At 42.1% G+C, this 23,650-nt stretch overlaps 1 protein-coding gene across 2 annotated transcripts in view; it reads right to left on the reverse strand.

Moving 5' to 3' along the window:
• Window positions 1-883: 883 nt before the first annotated feature.
• rusc2 (RUN and SH3 domain containing 2) overlaps window positions 884-23,650 on the reverse strand; it is a 50,047-nt gene continuing 27,280 nt past the window's right edge. Inside the window, exons 3-13 of one of the 2 annotated variants that reach the window (XM_074669963.1) lie at window positions 22,546-23,134; window positions 15,142-15,831; window positions 13,125-13,340; window positions 12,819-12,992; window positions 9,513-9,589; window positions 8,840-9,014; window positions 6,941-7,046; window positions 6,716-6,762; window positions 5,565-6,621; window positions 5,288-5,458; window positions 884-4,464 (exon numbers count right to left, since the gene is read on the reverse strand). In XM_074669963.1, the coding sequence (XP_074526064.1) occupies window positions 4,257-4,464; window positions 5,288-5,458; window positions 5,565-6,621; window positions 6,716-6,762; window positions 6,941-7,046; window positions 8,840-9,014; window positions 9,513-9,589; window positions 12,819-12,992; window positions 13,125-13,340; window positions 15,142-15,831; window positions 22,546-23,134 (3,510 nt within the window). In that variant the 3' untranslated portion in view covers window positions 884-4,256. Of the gene's footprint in view, window positions 4,465-5,287; window positions 5,462-5,564; window positions 6,622-6,715; window positions 6,763-6,940; window positions 7,047-8,839; window positions 9,015-9,512; window positions 9,590-12,818; window positions 12,993-13,124; window positions 13,341-15,141; window positions 15,832-22,545; window positions 23,135-23,650 lie in introns of both variants that reach the window. The other variant, XM_074669962.1, reaches the window with a different exon arrangement.

Here is a 23,650-nt window from a genome sequence, read left to right on the forward strand (position 1 = left end):
TTGTTTTTAAATAGCACCCTCTAGTGGTGATTCCTTACTGGTGCATTCAGGTGTTGTTCAGACCTTTGGGTTTTCACTGTGAGGGAATTTTCACTCCAGTTCTCACTTAATAGTTCACTGAGAGTTGGTTTAAACTAAGCGTCATTTCATGTAGTCTTTAATGTGCAGGCAGTCTGCTCCTCATACACAGACAGTTCGACACAACTGATACAGATCAACTGATAGAGATCAATTTGAGCAAGTTTATGTCTTATTTTAATCAGCCCTTATGTTGTGTTGCGGTCAAATTTGACCGATTTGAAAGTTCAATCATTAAAAAACTGAGACAATTTGCTCCGACTGACTTGAGGTCATATGACTTTGTCCGAACAGGTTTTAAACATTTTTTTTTTTTTTTTTACTGATTTGGCTAGTATCTTGTTTGGTCTACTCTATTTTCTCACACTCTTGGTGTTGGGTCAAAAATGACCATCAATAGAAATGAATGGGGGAGAGGGTAAAAATGAGGGTCAAAAAACTAAGCTCAGGCACCTCAGTTTTTTTTAGTTCAGCTTTTAAGGTAGTCCCACAGAAGGAGGTTACCTGTCTCTGGCATCGCTGTTCTGGTGTAATCTAGTTTAAGGGAACTTTGTTATAAGAAGTGCCATGGAAAAAAATACAAACTAGATGAAGAAGAGGCTGCATGAAGTCATTCTGTAGGACAACTCTGAAAGTTTGGCACAACATCTTGATCATGTCCTTCATTTGTAAAGACACCTTTACATTCAAACAGGTTGTGTTTCAAAGTAAAAATGAACATTCTTTTTAAAGAGTGAGATAAAGGGATAGGTAGAGAGCTGTGGTGAGAACAGAAGACACAGGAGCCGCTTTACTTTGTGATCACATGAGCACTTTGTTATTTAACATCCATAGCAGTTTGATAATGTCATACGTTTACATCATAGAGCCTGGACACAGAGAGAAGAGCAGTGTCACTGATGCTGAAGGTATTTACAGGCAGGAGGAGGCAGCTGGAGGAGGAAGAGAGCAGACTGAAAAACAGACAGAGAGAAAGAAAGATGGCATCTTTCTTTCTCTTGTTTTATCACTTGTACAAGTGTTTTTAAAGCACAAAACTTCAGCTGATCGAACGCTAGAAACAAAAGTGAGTCTGCCTTCACCTCTGACCCCTGAGCCTCCCTGTCTCTCTGTTTAACTGTACTGTTTGTTTATTTCCTGTAGAGTCTGACCAGGTTGTCAATGAAGAGCAAACTGTGTGGAGGACTGAAAACACCTTTCACTACCTGCGTGTCACACCTGAAACTACAGCGTACACCTGCTTCCTGTATCTTTATCATAATAACATTCATACATAAACCTTTGTGGCAGAAATGAATCATTGAAGAATTAAATATATTTACAGTTCAATGAAAATGAAGTATTAAATTGTTTCTGCGGAAATTAAATGACTGTACAAACTGTACAAAAAAAAAGAAAATCATAGTAAGTTTTTCAAAAACTACACAAACATTCATTTATGTAATAAATGTACATAAAGATAAACCTTTATAATGTGCTGTATTTAAAGTGGGCGACTGTATACACTCACCATCTATCAAGGATAACTCTAGAGCTATGGTTTACGTTCTCCTCTACTCAGTTCTCCTCAAGTGTTTCCCTTTTATCATCAAAAATATCACCTTTATGTCGTCTCTACTTCTTTTCTTTAAAGAATCTCTCCTAACAAACTTTTCCAACCATCTCAATAAAGACTGGTCGTAGCAAATACAAAATATAACATCAGGACAAATCTAGGCTCACAGGCTTCCAAGTTTCCAATAGTCTCCCTTTTTTCCCAAAAGCACTTTAAGGCAAAGACATTACTCTCTCTTTAAGTACCACAAAAACAATTAAATGGCGATAATTCTGTTAGCTTAGAGTTTCCAACACATTCACAATGAGCCACCACATATCTCCACAGCTAGGTTTTGCTTTCATTAGACATCCCCTCCCAGATTCCTGCATCCGTCCACTTTTTAATGGACTGGTCAATGAGTATTCAAGTCATAAATGCATTTACAGAATGAACCAACAGGTCAAATGCACATGTACACCCACACGTGTGTTTGTAGACATCCTCCTGAAAAGCAGAGTGAAGGATCCTTTTTGTAATGAGGTGACATGAGATTGTAGGGAGGAAATAAAAAAATGTTCAACTTTACAAGCACTTCAAGTTTCAATGGCAACCAATTCCCTTTAAAATCATTATTGTAGTAGGAAACTGATGTGCTGCTTTTCTGTACAGCTGTGTTTCAGGCTGCAAATCAAATAAAGAAAGAGAATCTGACAAGCTAACTTAACAGCTAACATAACAGGTAACTGGTAATGAAAAACTAGACTGGCATCTCTCCACGTTACAAGGTACAACCACATATTTGGCCTAAAACTTCCATATGGCTAGAGCTAAAGTTAGCCCTTAATTTCTAACTGACTATGATGTCTGACACTAACCAGTGAACTAACAGTCACTAAAGGTAGAAGTAAAAATGAGTCTTGTCTCTGAAAGCATTTTTTTAAATTATACAACATACTTTACTTAGCTCAATAGCTAATTTCAGTTAACTTGGATTACATTTTGTTAGCATAACAAGAGAACAAGATCTCTAGCTAACTGTCATGTTTAGCTAACAGTACGTAATATATAATCCAATGTGTCGTTTCAAATCTAATTTTGATCTTTTCAGTTTTTTGAGCAATATTTAGCATGAAATAGTATTTTGTAATCACTTTTTGCAACACAAGCTAGCTAGAGTTTGAATACTAATGTTAGCTCTTATCTACACTGGTAGACAAGAGCTAATACAGTAATGCAGTGGCTTTTCAAAGGATTGGCAAGAAGTTGGTTGACTGATTTGCTAAATAAAATAAAATAAAATAACTATGGTTAGAGAACAGCTAATTTAAGCAGTGAAGTACCTCCTAGCTTAAGTGGCTAATGTTATAACGAGACACCAGCTTGATTAAAACAAATAAACAAGAAGTTTAGCTATGAGGTGCTTTAATGCTAAAATTAGGATTCAGTGCTGACTGAATCTCATTATTTGGTGCTTATCTTAAAGATGCTTTATAGGTTATAAAAAAATGTTGTCTTTAATTATTGCAAGTATCCCTCCACATTACATTGTTGTCATTCCAGTTGCTGTAAAGTGATGACTTTGTTAGCTTCCCTACTTTTTATGACTTGTAAACTGAAACAAGGTGTTAAAATTGCAGCAAATCAGCTTCCCACGCTTGAAAAGACGAGTCCAATCAGTTTTATCTGAGGTGTAGAGGACTTGCACTAAATGAAAAAAGTCAAGACTTTCTATCCCACAAATTCAGCTCATCTCATGATTTTGATTTTATCTTGAAATTTTGACTTTTTATGTCATAATTTGTATTTTTCTCATAAATTCATCTAATTGTCTCACTATTTTGACTTTTAATTAAGGCGAGTTTCCCTTTTTCCATTGACCTGGCGGAAATGCTTCCAAAGCAGTGAATTTTATGAAGCAAAATTAAAAGAATGAAATGTGCATGTGAGTCCATTCATCCCTTTGTCTCCATATAAAAAGGCTTGGATGCTGCAAATTAAGACAGAACAGAACAGAAACTGATATAAACTCAATATTTTGTACAAATGCTACTCAGGTTTGACAGCTGCTGGAACAAAGTCCTGTTAATTGTTTTAACTCTTCAAATAAGAACTAACTGATGCTGAATCACAACTCTAACCTGGAGCGGACATGGATTTTAAAGGTCAGACCTTAAAAATCACCCAAAAAGCAGCTCAGCGACTCACCTAACCAGCGTTTCCTGTGAGGACAGAAACTGAAGACTGTTTTCAGAGCGTGGCACAGCTAGGTGAAAAGTACAGACAGTAAACAAAGTGCAGCTCTGTATGGTGTTTATATCTAACTGTAAGGTTTTACCATCTGAAGTAGCCGCTCTTTTGTATAGCTTAAAGCAGAGGTTGATGGGATTTAGCCTGGACGGTCACAGAGTTAAGCGAGAAGCACACAGCTGCAGGTGTGTTTGAGTCTTTGGGTTGGATTCTGGTCTAGTCTTTTGGTTTTTTGGATGTATGCATGCATACGTGTCTGGGTGTCTCCTTGAAGTGGATGTGAGCCTGCATGCTTCCCTTGCATGTGTCTGTACATCGTCTTCATTTGTTTTTCTACAATGTTTTTTTCAGTCATCATCCTAAATGTGCAGTCGGTTCATTTCCTCGTCGTGGCTCAGCACTCCTCGAGTCCAGCAGCCTCCTGGCTCTCCTCCAGGCTGTTCAGGGTCACATAGATGATGGGGACTAAACCCTTGGTGGAGCCAAGAGAGCAGAGCAGCCAGTCTGGGTCTGCTTTGCTCAAGACCTGCAGGACGTCGCCTTTATTGAAGCTCAGCTGGCCCGGCTCAGTCGCTATGTGGTGACACAGAGCTCGAACTTCACTGAAGAGGGACAGAGGGAAAACGGAGTCAATGTGAGTTCACGTAAATAAGATTACTGATTAAGTAGCAAGTGGCTGAAAATATTACGAAATCTAAGTCAAAGGCAGTGATTTCTGTGACACTTTGTGGTTTTCGAACTCGGCTCTTATAGCTCACTGAAAAAAGGCAAGTTACTAGTTACTAGGGCTGGGAAGATATGCTATTCTCACAATTCGATCCTATTACGATTTTTGGGGTGCTGATTCGATTTAAATTGATATTCTCTTAAAGGGTCCCTTGCTACTTTTAATGAAGCTTGGAAGCCTTATTTAAGCTATGTGGATAAACTTGATCCAACACCTGAAAGTGATAGCGCTAGTCCCTGAGAAACTTCCTGTATTTCTTGTATTCTTCACTTTTTACCTACTTCTGGACTTTTCTATCTATTTTTTTTGCCTTGTCATTTACCATGTTTGTTTCTTGTATGTCTAAATCTTCAATATTTATGTACATTTTACTTTTGTATTTCTAGTTTTAAGATTGTGGGTATGTGGGCATTTGTCATGTGGGTGGGATATGTTGTGTGGGGTTGAGTTATTGGCACTTTATCAATTTTTAAGATGTATTCACCTTTTTTTTACTCCTGTACTACCTCTTACAGAATTGTATATCTACAAATCTTTAATTATATACTTTGCTAACCAAGGAAAATCAATAACAAGATTTGAAAAGAAAAGAAATCCAAATTCTGATACTGCCAAACAAAAAATCTCAGTATAGTGATTATCGATTTTGTCCCCACCTCTACAAGATACAGACAAATTCTCTGGATTTATTTCCTCACCAAGGAGACTTATGTTTGGCTTCAGTTGGTCGGGCTGATCTTGGTGGTGGCGTAGCTTGAGTGTGATTTGGTGTGGCTGGAGACTCCGCCTTCTTTCCACTTCCTGCTCCAATAGTCTGAGCTACAAGACCCAGAACAGATCTGTCCAGAGAGAGCCAGCCTGAAGGCGGCCTGCTAAAACAAAACATTGTGCAGAAAGAGAGTGAAATTTATTGCACTATTCTCCTGATGATGAATATTGATCAGGAATAATGAGAACCCTCAGGTTTCCTCTGACCTGGCTGCTTGACTTTTCGCCCTCTGATCAGCTCCGTCTCCTCTGGAAGGGGAACCAACACTGGATCCAAAGAGCCTCCCCCAGCGCAGACCCTGCCCCTGTGATGGGCTCTCCTCTGAGGCAGCAGCCGGACCTTCCGACCCTGTGAGTCCTTTCTGAGGCTTTGTCTCCTTTTCTTGGCTGAGAACCGACTCTGGTGGACTCCCCATCCAGGACGGCCGCCCTCTGGATCCAGCCGAGTCCCCACTGGAGCTGCTGCTGCTCTTCCTGCTCCTGAGCCCCTCGCCTTCTTGGCTTGACTCCGCCCCCTCCACCACTCCTTCTCTGGTGGGTGGGAGCTGAGTGTTTCTTCTTTCTGAAGTCTTCTTCTTCTTCTCGGTCTTGACGAACTTTGTCCCCTCTGTTGATTGGTCGATGTAGACCTGAGAGGACTGCATGAGCTGGTACCACCACCCGGCCTGTCTGTCCTGTCGCTGACGCCCCTCCTCTCCTGCCTCCTTCCTGCTGTCACTCTCCTGTCCATCCTCGCCTCCTTCCTGACTCTCCTGTCCTACCCCCTTCACCCTCTGCCCCGCCATCCCCCTGTCTTTCCAGAAAAACCCTTCATCCACCGCCGTCTGTCTGCTCACGCGCCCTGTCGTCATGCTCTCAGATGACCCTCCTTCCTTCCTCAATCTTACTCCACCTCCCTCCTTCCTTCCCCCGACTCCTTCCATCCTCGGCCACGTCCCTTCCCGCCTCAGCAGCCCTCTCTCCTTCTTCACCTCCCCACTTGAGTCTCGCACCATTTCGCTCACCGTGGCACTCCATCCTCTCATGAGCTGGAAGGTGGAGCGCGTCGATTGGTCGGCAGTGTGACCAGCGGAGCACAGCTGCTCTTTACGGCGGAGGTGCTCCTGGCCTTTCTGGAGGAGGTGAGGCTCAAACAGGAGGTCAAGGTCAAAGGGGAGGAGTGACAGAGGCTGCAGGAGGAGGAGGAGCTCCTCGAAGAGGGGCTGACATGCCCCTTGGGACAGAGGGAGGAAACCCCACGGGTTGTAATGTGCTGCTATGATATCTGAGGAAAGAGGAAAAAAAACAGGAAGAAATTCAGCTAAAAGAAAAAAACTTAAACACACCAAGAGATCCAACAATGTTTAAATGAGTCTTACCTTCATGTGTGTAGAGGTGATTAAACCAGAACTCCAAAGATTTAAGGCTGAAAAAAATGAAGCATCACATTTCAAAATCAAAGCAGCAAAAACAAAACTTAACTCTCCAACAAGAGCTTTTTAAACTCTACAAACTGTCTCTCATCATTGAGAGAAGACTGCCACAAAAAAATGAGAGTTGTGAGTAAATAATAAAGTTGCTGGAGTTCATTTAGAGAGTCTTACTTAAGCAGTCCGAAGATGAAGGCGTTGAGTCTCATGCTGTGGCTCGTGAGCTCAGAGAACTGGCTCACTTTAGAGAAGAGGCTGTGGAGGACACGAGTGGACGGGCCTGATGAAGACAAAAACAGATATAAATCACCTGAAGGTTAGAGGATGACTGATATCGACTTCTTAGTCGTTAAGGCTGATGGTTACAGAGCAGGTGAGCCAATGGGCAATGGATACTGCTGATATCCTGTTGGATCTTTTGCATGTCAGCGAGTATAATTATGTAAAGAATAACTTTTATACATAGCCTACTTTAAATGGCATTGTCATGACAGCCAGTCGATGCTGTCACTCTGCATAAGTTTTGCGTGCTTAAACAAGTCCTAAATTTAATCCTAAAACATCTTGAAATCTGTAACAAGAACTACAGGGGAACTGTTGGTCTAAGGGTTCAGGTGCACACCCCATAACCAGTGGCTTTGGTCCTCCACACAGTGGTTGCTAGTTTGGTAACATATCTGAACCGTTTGCAGTGATTCCTGTCTTACATTTCCTGTTTCTCTTCAGCTGACACATCCAATGAAGGCAAAAGACGCCACAGGCTGGAATCAAACCCCGGCTATCCTTATGAGTACAAACCTCATGAAGCACGACCTAAACCACGAAGCCATCTACACTCCTACTCCCTACTTGTTTTTAAAATCTACTAAACTAATGAACTAAAACCAGGCGCCAACCTCTGGTCCAAAAACATGGGACAACGCAGAAGTGCTGAAATCTACTGTTTCGAGTGTTCGTTTGTCGCTGGCTCCGGAAGTACAGGAAGTCACATACACACCAAGCCAAAAAAAGCTGTTTTCACAGCAGAAATTTACAGCCTGGTTCAAAAAATGTCTCCTGTCTGAATTGCTAATTTCAATTCGGCACACACAGTACAGAGGGGATGAGAATGTTAAGAGGATATTAAGATCATGAGCTCGCCCAATATGGCTGTGATAGTTAATATGCTTCAAAAGTCTTTTTCAGAAACAGACGGGTGACGTTGGTGAAAGTACGTCCATTAATTACACAGTATATGGCTAAAACAGATGAAACAGCGTCCAATATTTATACAAACAGTCAAACTTTTGGATAATTCATGTTTCTATTACTCACCACTTTACGCCAACTGAATTAACAGACAGAAAACACACTTTCAGCTTCATGAACTATAGCTTATTTTTTGGCCGAATTAGTCATGAAATCATCTGTTTTATTCTCGTCTCTTTGTCTTTTCATGTTTTTCCTTACTTTACATTTCTGACTGAAATTTTGTGGAAGGAACTTTTTGTTTTTGCTCATTTCAGCGCCCCCTTGTAGAGGAAGTGGTTCTGCTTTATCTTTACTGATCCTGTTCTGTTTATGTGTGACAAAAACATCTCATTGTGCTTACTTGGAGCCACGTGTATCACTCTGTGTGAGTATTTTACCATGGTAAAAACAAAAACTGTCTGTTTCTCTTGTGCTGGTTTCAGGCTTTAAAGTTACAACACAGAAACTGACAACCTTTGTTTCTAATTACTTAGTTTGTTTATGTCCCTCATAAAGAGACGCCACTGTTATTTTCTGTCTGTTTCATAACAAACCATAAACCCCACCCAGGGGCTTAAAATCCCATTTGTTAAAAGAAACAAAAATCGTTTGTTATGATCCAGATCTTTTTTTCGTTTAACTCCCTCTGCCACCTCAACAGGGGAAATATGAGTTGTTGAAAGGTTTTAAGGTCAGTATTGAACAAGAAATGTTAAATCAGTCTTGGAAATCATCTTTAATACAGTTCTGACTGGTTTTGGTCAGTCTAGAGGTTTGTGGGGAGCTCAGGACACATCACAGAGAACTGTGATATTAGCTTCCTGTCAATGGACCTGTCCTCACCCAGCTGAGTGGAAGCCTCCACCAGACTCCAGGGCTGACAGCGCCGCTGCCCGATGATCAGGTCCAGCACGTAGGCCTTCAGACCGTCCTGCAGCACCTCATGCAGAGCTGGACACAGATACTTCAGGATGAGGTGACCCACGTTTGGACTCACCCAGCTGTTCCCTAGTTTAGCCTGGGGGAAAACCATCAGGGAAAAAAGGAGATGAATGTTTACCGAAGCTGATTTTCTCTGTTTACATCTGAGCCCAGAAAGTTATAATAATGAAAGAGAAAGTAGACACGTTTTTAACAGATGATGCTTTTATTTGCCAGAGCTCCCGATCTGTGAAATAAACTCATCTGTGAAACTTCATTATCTCATCACTTCTTTGTGTAAATAAACACTTGTGATGGAAATTCAGTCATGACTGAAACTGCAGAAATGTTTACAGTAACAGTTAGTTTCATTACCCCAATTAGAGATTCTGGGAAAGGAGGTCGAAGATCAAATGAAAACTTTTGACACTGATTAAAACAAAAACAGGAGTGACTGTCTGCTTAGTATGACATTTATGGCTTATAAGAATAAAGTCAATGTCAGTCCTCTGTGAACTGTAGCAGAGTGGGGAGTTAGAAGTGAGTCCATCAAAAAAGAAGTTATCAGCCTGATAAGTGAAAAAAACTGTCTTACCTTTACATCTGGATCTCGACTGGTGCCGAAGTGAGCCACGATCAGATCCACGGCTGTGTTCACAGCTTTCACCAAACCTGATGGAAGAAACAGGAGAGGATGATGAAGTAGTTCATCTTTTCTCCCTTTAAGCTATGAGTATTTGTGTCTTTGTAAGTTATGCCACTTGATGTTTTTGGTTTTTGATGCCACATCCTCAAAATTAAGACTTGGGTTGCCTGTTTTTTTGTTTTAATTTTATTTTCTTAAAAAAGACCTCCCCTTGCTTTATCCTCTACACACCAGCAGAGAAACCCTCTCCGCTCATTGTTCCACACCCTGCTGCTCTAACAAGAGGTCTTAGATGACTCTCATGGCTCTGTGGAGTGTCCTTTCTGCAGTGAGAGCCTCTTAATTGAACCACCTCTCAACAACAGCTTCACTGCCTCTTCTCCATGACAACAACAACGCTGCTGCAGGCTGCAGAGATGTGACACTTCATTTGATTCTGAAGTATTTCAAAGTGATCTGAGCTTTCAAGGCTCACAACAGGAAGTGATGTTCCTACTCCTGACTGCTTTTCATGATGCAGAGGTTAAAATCTGCTGAAGGTACACAAGAAAGAAACTCAATTATGTCAGGAATAAAAGAGCAAAGACACTTTACTGTGAAGTCTTGAATAAAATCTCTCATTTAACCCTCAATAGCTTTGTGTTTTGAGACACAACTTAGAATGTGATGAAAAGGAGATCAACTCCAGGTCATTGTGCTCTCATTAAAAACATCTAGTCAGTCCAGGAGGTTATTTCCTCAAATTTCTCTTTATTTTGACGTCCTGATAATCTACTGTATCAACCTTTTAAAAAACGCTGCTCTGCAGCTGCAGCTTGTGTACTTGTACATGAAGCATAGTTGGTTAAATCTGTCAACAAAGTTGAAGGAAATGAACAAAACCTCAATATGAAGATCGATCTGAAGCAGATGTGAATTAATTTGAGTCTTTGTGGCAGTTGGACCCAAAATATTTATTTCCCTGGAGCTCCTCCTTTTTGTATCTGAGAAAAGATATGCTCAAGACCCTCACAGGGAATATGCTAAATGGTATCAATCTTGATGTTTTTCCTCAAATTGTCGGAGGACATCTATTGTATAATTGTAAAGCTGCAAGCAGAGTTAGACAGGTTCTCGGGCTCCTGCTGGTACCCCCTGCCGGTCTGTCATACCTGTTACCCCTCCACTGTCAAGGTTTTACCTCCACTGTTAGGGTTTCATCCCTTTCTGACCCTTTTAGTGCTTTAACAGTTGATACCACGTTTTATTTTCTCTGCCGAGTCACATGACCAGCTGCACGGAACTCCCAGTCAATGTGTGACATCATCACAGCAGAGGGAGGATTCAAATTCACAAAAGTTTACAAACAACTTGTCATAAAGGCCAGAAAGTTGACCTAATATGTGTAAAAATGTGATATTTTTGAAGAAAATGTTGTCAGGAATCCATTCATGTCGTTTTTTAAGCTGTTCAACTTTTACTTTTAGTCTAGAGGCTCAAATGCAGCAGCCTGCAAAAAGTGTTTTCCCATATGTTTACATGGAGAGAGCTGAGAGTGTCCACCGACTTTGAGGGCTTGCCATTCAAAAACCGGGTCCAAAATAACAAAGTCCCGCACAACGTTTGTAGAGCAGGGTCCAGTCTGTCATGTGAGCAAATTTTAAGCCGATACCACTTCTGGTTTCGGAGGAGATAATTTTTGCAGAAAGGGTAAAAATGCAGCAAAGTCCTATTTTGAAGGGCAAATTGTCGGCTTCCTGTGCGAGATAGGCGAAAAATACCTCACCCTATACAATATTCCTAGCCCCTGTTAGAGCCATGTTAGTGAGTTTTTGAGTGCCCAGGTGGTGCTAGAGAGTCTATTATGGGATGTTGGGAGTTGTGTTTGGTGTTTTATCAAATTTTTCCGGGATCCTGAGGTGTGTGCCAATTTTGGTGAGTTTTTGAGCATATTAGGGAGTGAAATCAGCATTCATTGGCAGTGTGAAATAATAAGAAGGAAACAGACAAAAAAATCAGATCTCTTCCTAAGGCCGGGGACCCTAATTATGTGATATAGAATCCTAATTATACTTTGATGTGATTTTATGTAGGTGCAGGTTCATATAGGCTTTTTGCTTCCTCCTGTTCCCTCTCAAACATTTGATGGTATGTTTTTTTGGTTGCTGCTTTCATTGTTATAAGAGTCAGATTACTATATCATCGTTGCTCTATTGGCAACAAATTGTGTACTTTTTATTTTTTTCTCTTTCTCATTTGCAAATGTTTGAGATCAATAAAATTAAAACAAAATCAAATCAAAAATGTTCTTACATTTTCATCTACCTGTTCTATAAACTGAGCAGCAAGTATGTTCCCTGCAAAACTCCAAAAGTAAGAAAGGTTTTTTATGTACTCACTACAAATAGCTCTGGCTGTATTTTTTTCATTTCTTTGTGATATTTTGAAAAACAATATATTTTCTGGACTTGAGCAGTACATGTGCATTAAATCATTATTATTTTTTTAACAAGACTAAAACACATTCTCAGTTCTGAGGCTTGCCGTGTTAGAGACATCAGGGGATATTATAGTTTTAAACCCTGAAAGAAGACAAAGCTCAGATCTCTGGCGCCCTCCTGAGGATGTACAGGTAAGAAATCTGACTACAGAAAGAAACAAACCAACCTCAATCTCAGTCAGTTTATTCCATCAGTAAACATTTTCTGGATGAGCTCATGCTCTAAATTTATTAGTCTCAGGTATTCTTCAACAAGACATGATGTTTGCTGAGCGATTTATGGTTCTTTTATGTGTAACACAGACGATAAAGCAGAGTTTGCTTTATTGTGGGATTGAAAACTGTGAAGACAGCAAGAAAAGTGTATTCTTCTTTCTTCTGGTCAATGTATCTAACTGTGTTTAATATAACCCACAATGAACTTGCAAGTCCAGATAAGAAAGCTTATTTTAGGATATTAGGAGGAGCGATCAGTCAATGCTAGCCTGAATATTTTCCTGTCTTGATGTTGGGTCTTTGTTAATAATATAACATTGAGTACAGTGAAAACTTGCTCTTCTTGTGAATTATAAAAAAATTGTTATGAATAAGTGGGATATAAATGAAGACTAACTGCAGATTAAAAGTGTCCCAGACGCCCATGAACAGTAATTAATGCAGTCTAAGAACAGCAGCTCAGCATGGGATGTGAGTTCTTCATCAATTAAATATTTACAGACTTCCAACTGTCACTGTCCATGATGCACTCACACTCACACACACACACGTATTCTCACCTCTCTTCTGCGTCAGGTCCACGGAGATGTGTGACTGTGACAAAGCACAGGAAGAGGAGGAGGTCGAAGCGTCGGGGGAGAGGCAGAACTCCTCCGGTGGCTTCTCAGTCAGGGAGAAATAGTCTGGAAGGAAGTCACTGTAGCTCTGCTGTAGTTTAGCTGACTGACCCAGACCTGTGACACACACAAACACAAATACACACACACACAGATGATTATGATGCATCTTTTGGACTTTTAAGCAACAAAGTCTACATCCTCAATAACCCCTCATTTGTTCTGTGTCTTTCAGAAAACTATTAGCACCATTGAGCCGCGCCAGCGTGTTGCCAGAGAGGGCCGAGGGGAAATCGAACACATTCCGTCGGGCAGGTCTCGGTCCCCCGCCCCTTCGAGGCTCCAGGCTTCCACAGAGGGAGCCTGATCCCGCGGAGGAGTGGGCCCCTGGGACCCTCTCCACTCCTAGAGGGTTTCGACGGCGATACTCTCTCCATTTGAGCGCCTGAGGAGAGAGGTGGTGTGCTGTGGGGAGGGGAGGTGTTAGGGTTACGATGGACGGGTTAAAAGATGGAAAAAAACAAAAGATATATTTGGAGGAAAGCGGATGGGGAAAATGCAGGGAGGAGAGGAGGAGGTTGAAGTTCATGCATGAGGGGAGAGAAGAGAGAAAAAGAGCTTAGCGTCTTTAGAAAGAGCAGTAACACTGAAGAGTTCAATCACATCACCACCTGTAAGCCTTCTCTCTGTTTCTGCAGCAGATAAAAGAACTTTGTATTTGTCTCTTTTTATCATCACTGCTGATTTAGCATGAATAAATAAAATCTAAATAAGACTGATCAACGCAGAGTCAGAAACTTATTGAAAAATAGGAACTTTTAGTTTAACTCATGTGCAGCTAGCTGAACTGTGAGAGTTTTCTTGGCTTCAAAACTGACATTAAAGCAAATGTTCATTTCTTATTTTTGGTAAAATTGTCTTGTAGACTTAATAAGAGCTACAGTATATTCGACTGACAAGACAACAAAAATGTCTTATTTCAAGATCTTAAAAGACAAAAAAGATCCCTGAATTGCTTCAAAATTTGCAGAGGAAGTAAGAAAAATTGGGTTGTAAGTTTTTATGAAATATGAATAATCTCTTTAAACAACAAACTTCAGATTTTTTTTTTCATTTTTACCCAATTAGCAGATTTTTTTTACTGTTAACAAGCAATTCAGGCGTCATTTTTATCTTTTAATGTCTTAAAATGTGACTTTTTGGGGGATTTATCTGTGAAAGTGGCTCATATTGAGTCAATAAGACAATGTTTACTAGCAATAAGACACTCACAGAGATTTCAGTTTTTGTTGAGTTGGTTTATAGATGCAACTTTGTAGAGTATCTCAATGTTTTTCTGCAAACTAAATCTGTGATTAAAGGCTTGATAAATGCAAGAAAGAAAAAACAAGATGAAAAAAGAGTCAACTGGAAAGAAAAAGAGTCAGAAGAAGAAGTCGTTTATATCCATAGTATGAAGGTTTCAAAACATTTGAGCTTGTTTTACGTCATATTTAATGCATCGACTTCCAAACCCTCTGCTTGTCTCTGCTGTGATGTCCTGTCCTCTCTGCCTGCATTTGTTTTGGTCTGTTTGGCTTCCTGGCTCAGAGGAAGGCAGGACGTCAGGAAAGCTGTCTGCACCTGAGGCAGTTAATCCTCAGAATATAATCACCTCAAAACCAGGATTATCACAACACCAGTTTATGAGACATGGTGTCTTTGAAGGGGGAGGGATCTCAGAGGGAAAAGGGTTTAAAATGGGATCCTGTCCCCTTTTCAATCACGCTGTTTCTTTGACTGTGTGATCATAACATACTAAGAGAGAAAAGCAGAAAACATGGTGCTGCTGGACCAACTGGTCTGTCTCACTTTGTATCCAACGTGCTTTGAGGTTTAAGAGATCAATCATTCTTTCAAGCACCATTTCCTGGGTGAGGTGTCAAAATACGTCTCGCTCTGAATGGGGTCACACACTGAATCTGAGAAAAAGGTGTGTCAAGGATTTTGCTCAGGTTGGAAATGAAGCTTCCTTGAATATTTAAAGAGTAAGTTCACCGACTGACTTTGAGTTTCCTCTTGTTTCATCAACGTTCATACTGCAGTATTATGAAACCAGATGCTAATTTGTAAAATGAATCACACCCCAAAAAATATCAACAGGTTGTGTCGACTGAAAATTTTAAAGCTTGTGATTTTGGGGACATGATTTCTGTATCAGACACAGCATCAAAATAAACAAAGCCAAACTCCTTCTGATCTCTCCTCTGAGGAGTCTTCAACCTACCATTATGAGTCCTTGATCCTGCTCCTTTGCCTCCTTCCATGTGGTTTCCAGAGTCCATGTAGCCTAGCGGACTCAGAGTGTCCCCCTGAACAGCAGGTAAACTGGGCAGAGCTCCACGATGAAAGCAGTGTCCCTGCACAGCTGGCAGCATCGGAGGCACCACTCCTCTTTTCATCCCTAAAGATGGAGGTGGAGGAGTGGATGCTAACGGCACAGAACCTCCTCCCTGCTTCCCTGCAGGTGGAGTGTGCTGAGGGCCCAGTCCTGCTGAGAGCGGGCAGGAGAGGCTGTGTGGCGGCCGGGGGCTCGGGGTGCAGGTGGAGCAGGTCCCAGAGCTGCTCACACCCTGAAGCCGGACTGGGGAGTAGCTTCCCAGAGGTGAGGGTCGGATTGAGCCGGGAGGTGGTGCAGCAGCAGAAAGAGTCCCCTGGTATCTGTGCACATTTTCAGCTGCATCCTCACTGTCCTCGCCTACAGGACCTCCAGAGTCTGAACCAGAGCCGGAGCTGGAGTGAGCCTGCATGCCGGAGACGTAGCCGGTCAGGAGGGGCAGCAGGGGCTTGGGCTGAGGAGGCTTGGAGGCGAACTGATGGTGGAAGGTGAAGGGCTGGATAGGGAGGGTGGTGGGTCGCTGGTCTTTCCTGTATCGAACGACTGGTGGACGGCCGTCTGAGGAGCTGGAGAGACCACCTGGACGAGGATGAAGAATGAGAGGTCAGAGAAAAGATGTATATCAGTTTTTGTTTAGCAGTTACATAAGAATAGAAAGTTGGTGGAGACAATTCAGGCTCCAATTATAAACATTTCTGCTTTAGCTTGCCTTCTTTCCTACAACTCTGCTTTGCAACCCAGCCCTCCTTCTACCCTGTTTCTAATTTTACCATTCTGCCGCTGATGCTTGCTCTGTTCTGTATCCTGGGGATCTTTGCTGCTGCTCTCCCTGATTTTTGCCTACAACCCTAGCTACTCCTTTTTATGCTGTGTCTGATTTACCAGTGGCATATGCATTGTCACTGATTTCACTCTGTCCACTCTGACCTCTGGAGGGTCTTTGCTGCTGCTCTGCCTGCCTTTAGCCCACAACCCCAGCTCCTCCTGTTATGCTGTGTCTGATTTTACCAGTGTCATACGTATTGTCACTGATTTCACTCTGTCCACTCTGACCTCAGAAGGGTCTTTGCTGCAGCTCTGCCTGCCTTTGCTTTTCATACATGCACATTAAAGATAGGTGAGGTGTGCTCTCCCCACCACCAAGCCTTGGCATTCCACTTGGGCCTGTGGAAAAGCAGGGAGCTCCCAGAGGAGAATCCAACATGAAGATTAACTTATTGCATGCAAGAGACATTTTGTTGTGAAATATAATAAATCGCGACTCCGTCGACAAATTAAGAATTTTACAAGAGCCAAAAACAACAATTCTTTTTTCAGCTAGTTGCTCAGAAAATGCTCCAAAGTTCCCCAGATACTTTTACTTATTGCTCAATTTAAACAAAATGTTTGGCTAAATAATGCATGTAACATCAAAAGTAATAGAAATTGAGTATAGACTGCTAAATTTGCCCATAGGGGGGAAATGAGGACATTATGTAACATTTCCACCAGGGTGTTTTCAAAGATGGAAAACTTTATCAGCTCCCACAGCTCTCGTCTCTACATTTTTTTTTACCTCTCTTCACCTGTTCTGTCCCATAAAGGCTAAAAACACCTGGAAATAATCTCAAAATGAAGAAAAAAAGGATCATTTTAATCAGTAAGAGGCTACAGGTTTCTCAGATACAATCACTGATCCATAACCTTCATTTTAATCTGTGTAAACATAAAGATCAGAGCTGAAACAACAAACAGAAACCAACAGAAAACTGCCCAGTCATGAGTCACAAAGCCCTTATCAAAGACAACCATGCAACTGTTAGACATTGCTCTGACAGGCCCACACACACACACACACACACGCTCACACACAGACGAACACTGAGACACAAACTCAACCTGAAGGCACTGCGTCAGGAGAGACACCAGCGAGGAGGAGAAGCCTTTTCTGCGCTTCTTCTCTGCTACTGAGTCAGTGTTTTTGTGTATTCCCCCTGTGTGAGAGTGTGTGTGAGAGTGTGTGTTACTGCACACACAGAAGCGTGCGTGACGTGACTATGTTGCGCAAGCTGTTTGTCACCCGAAGACCAACCCACTGCTGACACCTGAGCTGGGTGCAGTGACGTCTTTAAGCCACAGAGGGCGACGTTGTGCTGCTGAAGAAACATGGTGGAGGAGGGAGGAGGGAGGAAGGCTACACACCCAGCAGGCCTGAGCTCACACTGGGGATGGAGGATAGAAACACTCCTCCGTGCTCTCTCTCCTCTCCCCTCTATCTGCTCCGTCATCCCTTTAATTGACGTTTTTCTCCACTTTCTTCTCTCCATCTTCCTCCTCCTCCTCTGCTTCTCTCCTCTTTCACAAATGAATCCATTAGATGGCCGGAGCTTTTCCTTTGCAGCCCCATGCTCAATGTTAGCATCATTAGTGAGTGAGTGAGCCAGCATCAACCCAGAGGCTGTTAAAGAGGCCTGCACGCTGCGGTGAAACAACACAGCTGAGTGAAGTCTGATGAATAATATATGCGAGCTGAGAAGCTGCACAGCCTCTTATTATGATCTTAAAGCATCACAGGCTGCATGAAGACAGAGACAGAAACTAAAGAGAATATTCTTCAAGACACTTCATATTCTAAAGGATGATGTTTTTTCTTTAAGTATATTCATCAACCTTTTCCTGCTCCTCATACTTTTGTTATGCCCTTGGTTTTGATGATCACTAGCTAAGAATCCACTCCTGAACATTTTAACACAGGTTTGGAAACACCATGTGGTTCAAACATCCAACCCAGTGGGCTAAGGAAAGCTACATTTGCAGCAGGAGGCACAAAAACTTGTAGCTTTTATCATAATATAATCTGATAAATACAACTTCATGAAGTGGGTTTGTTGGATTTTCCGGGGGGAAAAAAGTCTGCTGATTAAATTTGTAAAAGTCCACAAAGTGAAAAATGCCATCAAATTGTTTCCAAGTGTGCCGTTTCCCCCAAATCCGGAAAATTATTAAATCCACAGGTGACTAACTCATCACTCAACGATCAATAATCCCTCATTTTACACTTTTATAGTGATTAACCCAAATAAAATGTATTTTTGAGCAATCAATTTGTTTTTGTCTCTTCTGACACATTGTATTTAAGCTACAGTGTCTTCCTGCTTCCTCATGCTGCTGTATAGTAGGTAACGACACCTCTGAACTTCTTGACAACATATTCTGCCCATAGACTGTAAAAAAAATAGACTTCCGCTTGTTCGGCTCGTAGTGAGGTCTCCACAAAAACTGCTTCCCCTGGTGACTGGCTGCAGTATAGGTCAAAAAATCTGTCTCTCTAGTCATTCCAGATGGGCTGTGGTCACACTTTAAAAAATTAATACACCTCGTAGAAATGTTTCTCATGTCTGAATGTTGTGGTGATTTGAAGATATTATTTGGCTGCCTTGTATTGAAGTCCTCATATTTTGTGAAAGTTTTCTTTTCATTAATTGTACGAGGTTAAAACGTTTACGTAACGTTTAATGATGATTGACAGCTGCCGTTTTTGTGTATTTTTTTTCGGGGATTGAAAATATGTCAGGAGGTAGAATCAAGAAGTAATAAGACTCTCAGGAGGAAAAAATAATTATTATTTTTGTCACCCAGCTCCACTCAGATTCTCCCATAATCCCTCATCGTCTCTAATGCGCAGACTCTGGCTGCAAACTGCTACAATGGCTATGCCTGTGACCGTGTTTTTTGGCTTCAAAACCGTCCAATGATAAATGGCGGAGCCACGCTGTCCACTCTATATACTGCCTATGATTCTGCCACACAAAGGTGTTTCAGAAAACACATAATTCAGTCTCTGAAATGCTTTGTTTTAGCTGATGTCTCTTTAAGGCCCCCAGATCCACAAATCCCTTCCTCCTGATTGGCCAGCTCTCTGAAGGCCTATTATGAGCAGTTAGCAGGCAGAATTAGGGATTTCTAGAACATAAGAATTGCTGTTTGTGAATCTACACGTTTAGTTTGGACACACAGCATTGTTACTTTTTATCCGTGTCTAAAATATACCCCTTCTTTAAAATATCTTCCCCACACACAGGTTCTCACAGTGACCAACAAACACACCAACATCTGCGCTCTCTGACAAAATGTATCCAGCACTTCTAGCTAAATGCTCTGTTGAAGAAAGCAGTGAAGGAGCACTGTCATAACTTTATATCCTCTTTCCATAAAAGTGATCCAGTTTGAGAAAGTGAGTGCTGAACCTTCAGCCGTTATGAAACAGTAAAAAGGGACAGCTGGAGCTTTATAGGACACTCCTCTCCTGCTGCACTCTCTTATTACTGTCCTGGTCTCACTCCAGAGGAATTCCAAACACTCAGTGTTTATGTGTGTGTGTTTATCCAAGCAGACACACACATAAACACTAGACGTGAGACTGGGCGTCATATCTTTGTGGTGTCTGTTCTGAACTTAGATTAACTGATCTATGTTTTGTTTTCATACAATTCTTTGAGATAAGTGATGCTGCTCTCAGTGAAATAACTTATCTCACTGACTGATATGGACTTTGGAGGACATCCTGTGTGTCTCCAGTCTGAATCAGAACCATTACTGAGGGATCAGAAGAAGATAAAGTGACTGGGAAAAGTAATTTATAGGAATAAGGCTTCAAAACATCCCTCTGAAATGCACAGACTCAGATGCTTGTGGACATTAACAGTAAGTAAATATCTAGCTGACAGTGAGGTGACACCGTTTTGTCCATCATCGTATTTGAGCTTCTGTAACAATCGCTGACCTTCACCTGTTTAAGGGCAGAGCCTGCCAGAGAGCTTCCTGAATCAGAACACACACACACACACACACACACACACACACACACACACACACACACACACACACACACACACACACACACACACACACACACACACACACACACACTCACACACACACACTCACAGATATGTAACCCCACGGCTCTGTATGCTGATGCAGAGCTCAGCAGGGGGTTCTTGCACCTTTATCGGCTCTCTGACCTGATTGTTATTCAGAGCATGTTCGTCCCATATCTGCTCTTCGCTCCCTCTGAAGCTGAGGATACACACTCTGCGTCATTCTGTTTAAAGCACAACTACACACACCCTGGTAACGCAACACTCTGTCACAAACAGTAAGGAGGTCTGAACAGGAGGGATCAATCACAATGATTTTCAAACATCTCTGGACTTACTCCTTCTCTGATCTGTTGAATTTATAAATCAAGTTTGTGCAGTTTGAAGGAACGACAATGCCAGCCTCTGAGAAGATAAACAGATGTTGAAAAACAGATGCCTGTCTGCCTCCTTTCTGATGTAATATGTGTGTTTTAATTTCCTGCACCGTGTTTGATTTTAGATTTCCTTCAGTCAGTAGACTGAGGAATCTTTTATTCAACAAACCTTTGAGGAGAGATTCAGCAGAGATTAGATGTGGATGGATCAGGCAGGTGTTTCATAAAAAAGATTAGAAGGCTCAAAAAAGTTAAAGGCTAGTTTTTAGCTAAAGCAAAGGGAACGCTACATAAAAATCAAGACTGCAGTGCAATGACTGAAAGTACTGAGACGCCTTTTATCCTGTCTTATACAGATTTTAAGCTAACATAGCTAGCTAGCTTTTATCATGAGGGAGATAAACGCTGCATCAGTGTTGCTCCTCTCCGTGTCAGAATTAGGAGTTTGCTCATCTGACTTAAGTTTGTTCACATGCTTTCAATTCAGGAAACTAAGTTTAATGTTACCTAGCCGTTTCAATTCAGGTGCAATGCTAATAAATGCTAAAGTGTAGCTTTTTTATCTGACGCAGCTAACTTGTTGTTTGGCATTTAATGACTTTTCAGGTCTCTCTTCTCAGGTCTAATTTGTCATTGTGATAGATGCAAAAAAAATATATATTTAAAGAGGGGTGTTTTGATTTATTTAGGTTATACGCTTTCCTTCTGGAGCCTCCATAGTATCCCTTAATGATTACAGCTCAAAACATCCCTATTTTTCATGCACTGGTGTTTTGGAAAACCCCTACTATCTATCTATAAGCCTCTATCTGAATCACTTGGCTACTGTCTCTTTAAAGTGATCCTCCAGGATGGAACAAGTTGGGTCCTATCACAAGGTTTAGGGCAGAATTTACCCCTACAGCAGTGTTTTTGTGCAGCAGAAGCCCAGAGCGCTCGCACCAAACACCCCCTCCCTGCTCCTCTGCAGGTTTCCTCTGCACTCAGACAGGGCCATATTTTACTTGACCAAAAACACAAATAAACGGACTCCCACCGAAAAAATCTGATATCGGTCTGCATTCACGCTTTATTTAGAGAATTTTCAGCGCGTTACTTTCACACAAACACACCACTAAATAAGGCTCTAGTTCTCATCGTGTCTCTTCATCCAGGCAGAGTACCTGCATTTGTTTATATCTGGCACGCCGCGTGCGCAGACTGATACACTAAGCGGCGAGCGTCCCGTAGCCAGCTGTGGCTCTGCAACGGAGGTAGCGCCGTTTTACGACACGATGAGAACTAGAGCCTTATTTAGCGGTGTTTTTGTGTGAAAGTAACGTGCTGAAAATTCTCTAAATAAAGCGTGAATGCAGACCGATATCAGATTTTTTCGGTGGGAGTCTGTTTATTTGTGTTTTTGGTCAAGTAAAATATGGCGCCGTCTGAGTGCAGAGGAAACCGGCAGAGGAGCAGGGAGGGGGTGTTTGGTGCGTGTGCCCTGGGCTTCTGCTGCACAAAAACACTGCTGTAGGGGTAATTTCTGCCCTAAACCTTGTGAAGGGACCCAACTTGTTCCATCCCGGAGTATCACTTTAAGGCTCCCTGCTCTACAAAGTCCCTTCTCTCTGATTGGCTAGTTCTCTAGAGGCCTGTCAAGTGTAGAGCTATAGGCTGTTCGAAGCCCACTACACCAACATGTCATTTAACAGCTTAGAGATTCCTATGTAATGACCTTATCATCCAGAAAGATCTTGCACTGTTTGTAGACAAACTTGGATCTGTTTACAAACAGATTCTGGGATTTCAACAGCATGTGACTGTGAAGCAGTTTGAGAATCTGCACATAGTAAACATGAACACAGAGCACTGTAACTTTATATCCATCTTTAAAATATGGAACAGAAGAATGCCCCCTCTTTAAAGCAAATAGTTAATTCGCAATATGTTGATATATAAAAGACCTCTCCTAAAACTAACCAGTGATTGTTTGCCTGCCGTTCTGGTGATGAATATGATGTCAGGTCAGTAAATCTGGCACCAAGTTTTCGGTTGTAAATATATGAACAGCTGTGTACCTTCAGCCTTGGCTCTGGTCTCCCTCGCCCCCTCCAGGTGCCGCTCGATGCTGCCCTGACTGTAGCATCTGGTGAAGGGTACAGGTGACAGGCTGTGACTGTCTGCCTCCACATTCTGCTCGGGGATGGGAGAGAAATCCACAGAGGAGTGGGAGTGTGTGGAGTAAGTGGAGGAGAATGGATCTGCAGCTGCCTTCATTGATGGTGAACCCCCTGAATTTCCGTTCCTCCGTTTGCTTCTTGCAATCTCAGCGAAGGAGGTGACTCGTGGAGGAGGAGGCGGGGTCGGGGCGGCGTTCTCGCTCAGGCGCATAGGGCAGCTTAGCATCCGCTCCAGAGACCCGAGGCGAGGGGACGGAGACTGATCCAGGTTGCGGTCGTAGCTGCGAGAGCGGGGACGGCCTCCTGATGAGGTCCCACCTCCGATGACAGCCCGGGTAACCATGGGAGGAGAGACGTTGACGTAGACCTGGCCCTCAATCACAGCAGGAGCAGCTTCAGCTCCACCAGCGGCCTGCTGATTCTTCTTCTTCTTCTTCTCCTTCTCCTCCTCCTCATCTTCCTCCTCTCCATCGACATCATCGTCACGCTGGAAGGAATGAAACAGAACCTTTTTCAGTAAATACTGTCGGATAAAATCACAGATTCACAACAAACAAACTTTAAACTGCTTTCACAGCAGATTATCTTTGACACAGTGGCACTGTTACTGACTCATAGTTACAGCCTTCAGCTTAACATTACTGCTAAAATAATCCAGACATCAGATCTCCCCAGACAGTGGCTGGGAACTAAATTAAGCCAGAGTCAGAGTCAGACTGCTTCCATGTCACAGCTGTTAGGAGTTCAGTGTTACTGTCAGCGTCACACGGCCTTCAGCTTAACATCTACTGTCTACTTCTGCCTTTTATGTTTCATATAATAATCTTTTCCCATTTCAAGTCTTACATAATTTAACCTTAAAGATGCTATGAGGAGGATCTGTCTTAATTGGACCACCTCGCCACCTTCTGGCCCAGAGTCTCACGTACCCTGTCGTAAACATGTGACTTCTAACCAGGCGTGTATTTGTTTTGGAACAAATTTTCTTTGTTTAGGACAACTT

The sequence above is a fragment of the Halichoeres trimaculatus genome, unplaced genomic scaffold (assembly GCF_033239565.1).
Source record: "Halichoeres trimaculatus isolate MK-OKI-2021-1 unplaced genomic scaffold, fHalTri1.1 fHalTri1_scaffold_5, whole genome shotgun sequence".
In the NCBI taxonomy this organism is placed as follows: Eukaryota; Metazoa; Chordata; class Actinopteri; order Labriformes; family Labridae; genus Halichoeres; species Halichoeres trimaculatus.